The 9,284-nt window shown below is 45.8% G+C and overlaps 1 protein-coding gene across 1 annotated transcript; it reads right to left on the bottom strand.

The window, feature by feature from the left end:
- Positions 1–1,773: 1,773 nt before the first annotated feature.
- On the bottom strand, positions 1,774–2,862 carry LOC112064110 (enhancer of rudimentary homolog). Its single transcript, XM_024121091.3, is given in 2 exon segments — positions 1,774–2,772; positions 2,775–2,862. Coding segments are annotated over 2 exon segments (192 nt in total). The 3' UTR covers positions 1,774–2,668.
- Positions 2,863–9,284: the final 6,422 nt, after the last annotated feature.

Here is a 9,284-nt window from a genome sequence, read left to right as displayed (position 1 = left end):
CTATATTTCCCCAAATAGAGATGAAGGAACTGCTCTGGGACAGAGGTACAGCTTCATCGAATAACACGCTAAGTTTTTCCGTTTTCTTTTTTTCTCTTTTTGGCCACACTGCACAGATTGTGGGATTTTAGTTCCCAGACCAGGGATTGAACCTGGGCCCTCAGCAGTGAGGGCTCAGAATTCTAACCACTGGACTGCCAGGGAATTCCTAACACTTGAAGTTTTAAAGGCAAGTAAAGATTTATGGCAGTGCCTTTCCACCCCTCTCCTCCAAACCCCCAAACATCCACCTTTTGTGAAACTAGAGCCAGAGGTGTTAAATGGTATACACCTGGGGCAAAGATCCGCTTTAAAATAAATAAATACCTCTATGGGAAGAAACAAAAGCAGAGCAGTATTTTCCCTTCAGAGACCTAAGACACAGCAAGAATAAACTTAGCCTGTGTAAGTTTTCTAAAAGGATTGCCACCTCCAAGCTTGACTAAAAGATTAACTTTATTTGGTGAGGTGTACTGCTATTCGCAGGCAGGTGCTGCCCTGATTCACCAACTCCCTGTTAATCTGAACCTGCAGAGGCACCTTTGATCGCTCTCTCAGAGCCTCACTGGCTTCCCCAGTTGGCTTGGGAAACATCAAAAGAACTGTAAAGCAAACTCTAATCTCAGCCTTCCTGTTTCTCCATCCGCCTACTGGGTTCACACAACAGCGTGTTTTCTTCAGTTAAAGGGCATTTTCCACGATAATACTTGGTGTCACAATGTTAAATGGACAGGTTGTGGGGGGCGTCCAGGGGTGTCCCTCTTTGTAACTCGAATCTCTGCCAATGGAGGATTAGGGCTCTTAGGCTCACTTACAAGGACATTTATGCGGGTACCTAAATTAATGTCTGCTGGCCTGATGCTGAGTAACCAGGAGAAACAGCTCAGTGTAGAGGAACTCTTATCAGTACAGCAGCTATTAAGTGCTATATATTCTGTCCTTCACAATGGCACTCAAATAACAGGTGTGGGCGAGGGTAATATGGACTCTGTCAATGGATTGGAAATTCTGAGTTACAGACATACAGCACTGTTCCTTACCAAGACACATTTATATTCAAGGGTGATAGGTTAGATAACATCCAGTCTTTTTAAAACTTTTAATTAAATTCTACAGTCAATTACAAGTCAATACTAGTCCTTAGGCTTTACTTCCCTTTCAAGGCCCATGCAATTTTGGCCTCCAGGATTTTATACATTTGTATTTGGATTTTCAGAAATGCTTTAGGGAGATCCCTGGTGGCCCAGTGGTTAGGATTCTGGGCTTTCAGTGCCGTGGCCCAGATTCAGTCTCTGATCAGGGAACTGAGATTCTGCAAGCCTGAGATCCCACAAGCCACGCAGCGCAGTCAAAAAAAAAGAAAAAAGCTTTATTTTTTACATTGCTTCGGGAGGTATTTTAGAACTGTGGGCACAGGTGAAAGAGATTTGAATTTATGTAGCCTCAAGCAAGTTTTTTGTCATCTCTAAGTCTGGTTGCTGCTTCTCTAAATTTGGTGAAAATAAAACCTAAATCTCAGGGTTGTTGAGAGGATTAAATGAAGTAACGAGGGGAAAACGCTTTAAAAGTTTTAGAGCAAAGCAGATTGATCTACAAATGTTGTTGCATCTTAGATAGAATGAATCTACCTCCACACACCCACCATTACCTGGCCAGGTGCAGAGTTCTGCCTGACACAGCTGCCTGGCAGTTTCCTAATCCAGTTTCAGCCTTTGATCTTGTCCTGCCAGGCTTGGCCCTGCCAGTTCTTCCTGCCTCCAGCCTGTCTTCACAACGGCAGCAGTTCAGGTCCGCCACCCCTAAAGCTGTGTCCACTGCCTTCTCTCTGAGGATGTTCTACAAAACGGGTATGAGAGCTTCAGAAACGGGTTGTATGTTGGAGAGAGTGGTGGCCGCTATGCTGAAGACTAGGTAATCATCATCTCTCTCAAACTAGCTGTTTGAATTTTTACCACTGGCATCATTCCTGCAAAGTTCAAAATAACACTGGTTCTTAGTTACTGAAGGGCTGACCATCCAGAGCCTCTGACTTGCTTTCTCCTGCTCCCTCTGGGCTCACTTAAGAGGAATCCTCTGAAGAGATCTCATTGTGCTTTTTGTGATATTTTTTTTCCCCCTGTTCTTCTGAAAGATGCTAAATTTATTATGACTGAAACTTTTTTTTCATTTCTTCTTGGAGGGCTCTTTGGGGATTATTTATTTATTTATTTATTTATTTTTTAAATATAACTAAAGGACATTTATTTGTTTCTCACTAAGACTTTGTCTTGAGGACATAACTAAACCACGTCACCAGCCCCACCCTGATCTGAAGAAGGGTTAGTACAGTGAATGTTATAAAGCAGATATGAACAGTCTGAAGGACTGGAACCAACATTAACCGACAAAAACCAACTTCCATCTAAATCATCATAAAAATGTTTAAGTAAAAAAAAAAGGAGTGAAGAGAAGGGGGCAAAGGGGGTTTCAGATTGAACGAGATCCTCATATCTCATCTAATACATTCAATCCTGGCCAGAGTGTACCAAAATGGAAACAGGATTACTATAATACAAAACTTCTACTACAGCACACTGTACACACCTGTGTTCCAAGCCCACCCCCATCCCCCTAACGCTTCCAAACTCAACTATTTCCCGGCCTGTTGGGCCTGTCGACGAAGGAGCACGTAGATCTTCTCTTTAATCCAGTCTTTGTTATAAGGCTGGTATGTCTGGGTATCAGCTCGGTAACTTCCATGCAGTCATTCACAGATTCATAGTCAGCATAAGTTCTGCCTTCTGGCCTCTTGGTAGGCAGTACCAGCAAAATGGTGTGAGACATAATAAAATCCTTATTCACACTGATAGATTCATAGTCAGCATAAGTTCTGCCTTCTGGCCTCTTGGTAGGCTGTACCAGCAAAATGGTGTGAGACTTAATAAAATCCTTATTCTCTCTGATTACCAAGTGGCTTTGATTCACTCTAATGAATAGTTAATCTGGCTTTGTTAACTTTTTTAAAGTCTCACAAACATGAACCCTAAGAATAGTCATTCTACTGTTGCAGAAATACTGCAGTACATAACATTGGCTATTTAGCTTCAAATGCTTCTCTCCAACATCGCGCCAAACTCTTGCTGCAGCCGCTGCCGACTCCGCCGCCGACTCCGCCGCCGCACACGTGTTTAGCCGCAACGCAGCCAACAGCCAATCCCCCTGGGGATTATTTAGATAAGAAAACTGGGTTTGTCTCTTCACCTTTTCAATTTACTTACTTGTCCAAGCCTCAGTTTCTTCATCTGTCTGTTTTATACTCCAGAGACTATTTATCACACATCACAGTCTTTTAACCAGAAACAAGAACTGGCTGAAGAGACTCTCACGTGTCCATTCTTGGATGTTTTGCCTTTGCTTCCTTCCCTCCTTACTCAAGGAAAATTTCTCTCCTTCAACTCTCCTCTTCCTTCACTCTTTGCCCTCCTTTCTTCTTTCTTTATCCCTTTTAAAATCCCTTTACCAGTTTATTGTAAAGGAGATTATAAAGGATACAGTAGCCAGATGAAGGGGTACATTGGGTGAGGTCCGGAAGGGTCCCCAGCACAGGAGCTTCTGTCTCCATGGAACTGGGTACTCCACCCTCCCTGCATGTGAATGCTTTCGTGAACCCAGAAGCTTCCTGCCTTCTGTGGTTTTGATATACATTCAGCCCTCTGAATCTGCAGATGTGAACCCCGGACACGGAGGGCCAACTGTATTCACTGTATTACGGCCATTTTATATGAGGGACTTGAGCATCCACGGGGCCCTGAAACCAACCCCCCAGGGAAACTGAGGGGTGACTGCGATACCGTTGGGTAATCATTAGTTAAATCCGTTTCGCCTGTAACCTGCCTTCACTAATCAAGGTCCTTTTAAACGTTGCTGCAAAAACCTTGCTTGTCTTCTAAGCCGCTCGGGAGCCTAAACAATAAGATGTTTTCCAAGAACCTGGATCAGCTGTGTCTAGTCGTAGCTGAGCTGGTTAAGACTGGATAGGGAAAGAAGGAAAAAGAGTAGATGTAGGTATATGTGGCTGATTCATTTTGCTGTGCACCTGAAACTGACACAACAGTGTAGATCAACTATACGCCAATAAAAATTGCAAGAAAAAAGACAATGGGACCACTGACCCTCCATCTGGGCACGCTCTAGTGTGTGCTCGGTAACCTTTTGGTGTCAGAGGGCCGAAAACCCCACCCTCAGATCGTGCCAAGCGCCTCCGCTTTTGAAAGTACACAGGCTGTGGCTGAGTTGCGCCTGCGCAGAACGAGGATGAAGCACCTGTTTCCCATCACCTTTCTCCGCGATCCCCACGCCTGGGACGTCAACTCATCCCATAAATACCCCAGGCCCTCAGCCTTCTGGGAGGAGATTCTGAGAGTTTCTTCTCCTGTGTCTGCGTTAGGCTGTCTTATGCATAAACCCTCTCTCTGCTGCAGAGCTTGGTGTCTTAGTGTTTGGCTAGCTGCGCGTAGGGCAAAACAAGCCTGGTTCGGTAAAAACTTTATAACTGAAGCTGCCGCCTGATGAAGAAGGAAGAGCGTTGAGCTTTACTTCAGAAGAACTAAGAGTGATACTAGGCCAGGGTGACCCTAACTTCTCCAGGTTGGTTTTCTCACCAGTAAAGCTAAAGGGTTGGGTTAAATCTACCTCTTCAGCCTCTGAAAGCTCTAACTTGCTAAGGACATAAATTCTAATACATATAGATCTGATAACTGTAGGTTGTTTGAAAGTCCCCTAAAATCGGATCATCATAAACTTAAGTAAAATGTTTACTGTGTGACAGAATGCAAGTAAAAAGTTTAATATAGGGGTCTGCAAATGATGAAATGACCACTTTCTCTGGGCGAAACTATCGAAAGGATGACTAAACTTTAAGGATGATGCTTCAGTCCAGGGAAGAGAGGAGTCTATGTTAAAATTTTGGAGGGAATTCCCTGGCAGTCCAATGGTTAGGACTCTGCACTTCCACTGCAGGGGGCATGGGTTCCATCCCTGGTCGGGGAACTAAGATCCCAGAAGCCGTGTGGCATGGCCACACACACAGACACACAAATGGAGAGGCCCAAGTGTTTTGCTTCAGGTAGAAGGAATGGGAATTGATGAAGTGGATGCAGGGTGGGGGGAGGGGACGGGGAAGGGGGGAAAGATGAGGTGTTTCCATGAGACGGAGATAGAGGCGGGAGAGGGGGACCCGTGGCCTCGTGGCTGCGGAGTGCCAGCTGGTCCTTCCAGGACCAGGTGTGTTGGCCTTCACTGGAGACAGAACAGGGGAGCAGCTCATGGGCCCCTGAGATTTCTTGAGGACAGAGCTCCAAGAAAACCTGGAGTTGATTAGGAAAATGACTGTAATTGTAAACTTAGAAATCAGAGGGGCATTTAGAAACTGGATAGGAAAGAACCTTATGACTCCAAGGAATAGAAACGTGTAGCCTCTGAAGCTAAGATGTAGTGCATTTAAAACCGAGCAGTCTTTTCAGAGTAGCTGGGCAACTGTATGCTTAACACTGAGGACATCTGAAGACTAGTTTAAGTCTCCTTTGAGGGAGCCACAGCTATGCAAGGCTGATAATTTTTGTGCTCGGAGAACCTTTGTGTTCAGGACTCTACTGGCCCAAGGGGAGAGGTGCAGCGTGGGTGGTGGGGAGAGAGCCCTGGGAAGCTTTTGAAATAGCACCCAGCTTCTAGATTCTGGCTGCTGCAGAGTGTCTCAGCAGGAGGCTTTCAAATACAGGTGTCTAGGCTCCATAATTCAAATTCAGGGCTGGCTCTGTAATTTGCAGGGCCTGGTGCAAAATACACACGTGGGACCGCTTCAAAACACAGGAAAAAAGTACCATTAAAGGTACCAAAATGTAAAGCTTTATCCTTTCTGTCAACTTGTCATGGTGTTTTCTATTATTTATTGTTTTCAGGAAAGAAAAACTACCATTTTAAATCAATAGCATGAATTTTTACCATCCATCTTTATATTGTGCAATGCCCGTTTTAAATATAACAGCATGTAACACATACAAAATCACCCAAATTACACACTTTCTATTTCGTAGCTTGTTCCTACATATACGTTTTGTTCTTACTAGAACAGTGGAAACGGTACATAAAAGTAAATTCTTGTTTACTTGTTTTTTCACTCCGTATGCTCACATCCTACCAACATTCTCCAACATTCTCTCAGCTCACAGAGTACAGAGAGGCTGGAAGGAGGAGGAACCGTGGACTGCCCTTTCCCTTTCCTTTTCTGTCATCCTTGTGGGTATAAGTAGTTGGCTAATACAGGGAAGTCATGAGAGCAGGAAAGAATATGATGGAGTTCCTTGTTTGTTCATGTTTCTTAGAATGTCACTGCTTTCTTTCTGGTTCGAATGGAAAGGATGGCTGCTTGGCACCATCAGCTCCTCTGATGATTCGGGTGTAGGTCTAGCACCTTACCTGGCACCCACTTTGAGTCTCGCCAATCCCCCAGGCATCATGGGTCCATTGGAGCCCTGTGCTCATGGGCGTGTGGACGGCGATGTGAGGATGGAGCAGCCGGGAATAGCTGCAGACACACACACACACACACACACACACACACACACACACACACACACACACACACACGATGCCCTCCGCTCATGCACACCCACCCACCACCGTCCCATTGGTCTTCACTTACAAAACACGGATTGGCAGGTACGATGATTAAGAATTGTAAACGGTTATAGCAGAGTGTTAAACCAAGCACAGGACCCTTCTGAGCCTGGAGCCCTGTGGGACTTCAGGTTACGCGCCCCTGAACGGCCCTGGCTCCGCTTCAGTATTTCCCACCCCAGACTTGACTTCTTGCTAGTCAGTGATCCAGGTTCCATGCCGAGGGCCTCTGAAATGAAGGGAAAGTGAGGACCAGCCAGGCCCCATCGGTGTGGCTAAAGGTCTGGGTGAAGAGACAGAAGGGAAAGGAACATTGGGTTGCCCTTTCTGTCCCTATTGTCACTGTAAGCGTACATTAAAGTGTTCACACAACTAAGCTGCAGGCCAGCACAGGAGAAACGACCAACGGGGCCAACATCGTGTAATCCTAAGAATTGGAGCCACATGGGACCATCTGTGGCTTCGCGAAGGATATGTCCTTCCTCCAACCCTGACTTTGGCCTTCAGCCCTTGGAAGCCAAAGGGCCGTGACAGAAGCCAGGCTGAGACCGGGGGCTCCTCTGTCAGACCCCAAATAGGAACCCGTGTTCTTGGGGGGTGGTAGCACTCGACTGTCGTCTACAATCAACCTAACTGGATCAGTCCTGGGAATTCCCTGGCACTGCTGGGGCCGGGTTCGACCCCTGGTTGGGGAACTAAGATCCCACAAGCCAGGCAGCGTGGTCCCCACCACACCCCCACACCCCCCCAAAAAAGAAAATAAAAACAAAAAAAACCAAACTGGATTAATCCTAACCTGACACCGCCCCTCCCCCCAGAAGGTTGGTAAGGAACACTCAAGCTATCCCTGCCATCAAAGCTGGAGTGTACTTTACCCTATATTCAGACCCCCCATTTAGACTAGGTGGCATCCAAACTAGTTTTTCCACAACCTTTTCTGGAAGGGGAAATTTTTCTTTTAGATGTTGTGGGTAGGAGTTTATTAATTAATTTATTTATTTTTGCTGTGTTGGGTCTTCGTTTCTGTGCGAGGGCTGTCTCTAGTTGTGGAGAGAGGGGGCCACTCTTCATCGCGGTGCGCGGGCCTCTCTTGTTGCAGAGCACCGGCTCCAGACGCGCAGGCTCAGTAGTTGTGGCTCATGGGCTTAGTTGCTCCACGTCATGTGGGATCCTCCCAGACCAGGGCTCGAACCCGTGTCCCCTGCATTAGCAGGCAGATGCTCAACCACTGCGCCACCAGGGAAGCCCCTGGAAAGGGAAATTTAAGATAGAAGAGTAATTCACAAAAGTGGTACCGTCAGGAGAAGGTTGCCCGAGTCTGTTAATACATTGCTTTCGTGGAGTGAGAACAGTCAAATGGCTTGGTAGGGCCCTACTTCCCAATCCTTTCTCGCCACCACAAACATGGAAAGTGGTCACACTTGTACAGTGTATGGCAGCTCAAGGCTGGAGAGCCCTGCCTGGGAAAACCCAGCTACCCCCGCCTTGCTCTCAGCATACCTTAACCCCATCACTCCGCAGGCCCAGGTGCCCTGCGAGGCAAGCTCCGCCGTGGTAACCTTTGTTTGTTCCATTAGGGGAACTGCGTGATTTAGGGAAAGGTGATACTACCCCTGGCTCAGAGGTGACCACAGGACTCTGCTAAGGCAGTTGGTGCATCAGTTTTGTTGTAAAACATGCTCTGCGAAAACAAAGTCTTGAAAAAAAAAAACTATCTGAAAAATGAAATGGAGAAAATCCTAAAACATGGCTCTGAATGTTGCCGGGGATCATCACTCTCAAAGCTAATGCCATTTCCAGAAAACACACATACTGGCTCAGTTTCCACATCTATGGAATGAAGGGAATAAGACTGAATGATCTCCAATGTACGTTTTATGTCAAAATTCAGGGATTAAAAAATGTAAACAAACACTAAACTCTAATTAGAGACAGGGATGCTGAAGTATTCAGATGTAAATGTCTGAAACTTACTTTGAAATGCATTAAAAAAAAAATAGAGATGGCCGGCTGGGGGAGGGATGAGTAATGGGTAGATGGGTGATACCGCCAGTCCAGGAAGATGTTAATGGTAGGAGCTGGGCAGTGGGTATATGTGGGGGTGACCACTGTCAAAGTCTTTCAATTTGGCTGCAAGTTTGAGATTATACATTGAGAAATGCTGGAGGGTAAAATGAGTGCTCTGGCATCCAGTCTTCATGACTAACGCAGAAAAAATGAATAACAACACGAAGTAACCTGTCCAACTGGTTAAAAAGCTGTTAGATTTAATAGCTAATCTAAGATGTTGTAACTAAACCAATTTCAAGCCTTTGTGCAAGAAACAAAAATTCAAAACTTCTGCTATTGCAAAAATGTTACGGTACCAATTATGGAGCGCTAACCATGTGCCAGGACTCTGCCGAAGGTTTCCTGTGAAACGTCATCCCACTGAATCTTCACGGTAGTCAATGAAGTAGGTAAAATAGGTATCGTCCTATGTCTTTGACAGACAAGAAAACTGAGGCTGGATGAGCTTATCCAAGGCATGGAGCTGGGACCTGACGGAGCTGGGATTCGAGTTCTGGGCTGAATGATCTCCCAGACAAGAC

Source organism: Physeter macrocephalus, chromosome 19 (genome assembly GCF_002837175.3).
Source record: "Physeter macrocephalus isolate SW-GA chromosome 19, ASM283717v5, whole genome shotgun sequence".
Taxonomy (NCBI): domain Eukaryota; kingdom Metazoa; phylum Chordata; class Mammalia; order Artiodactyla; family Physeteridae; genus Physeter; species Physeter macrocephalus.
Note: the sequence above shows the minus strand (reverse complement) of the source record. Positions and strands in the feature narration are given on the sequence as shown.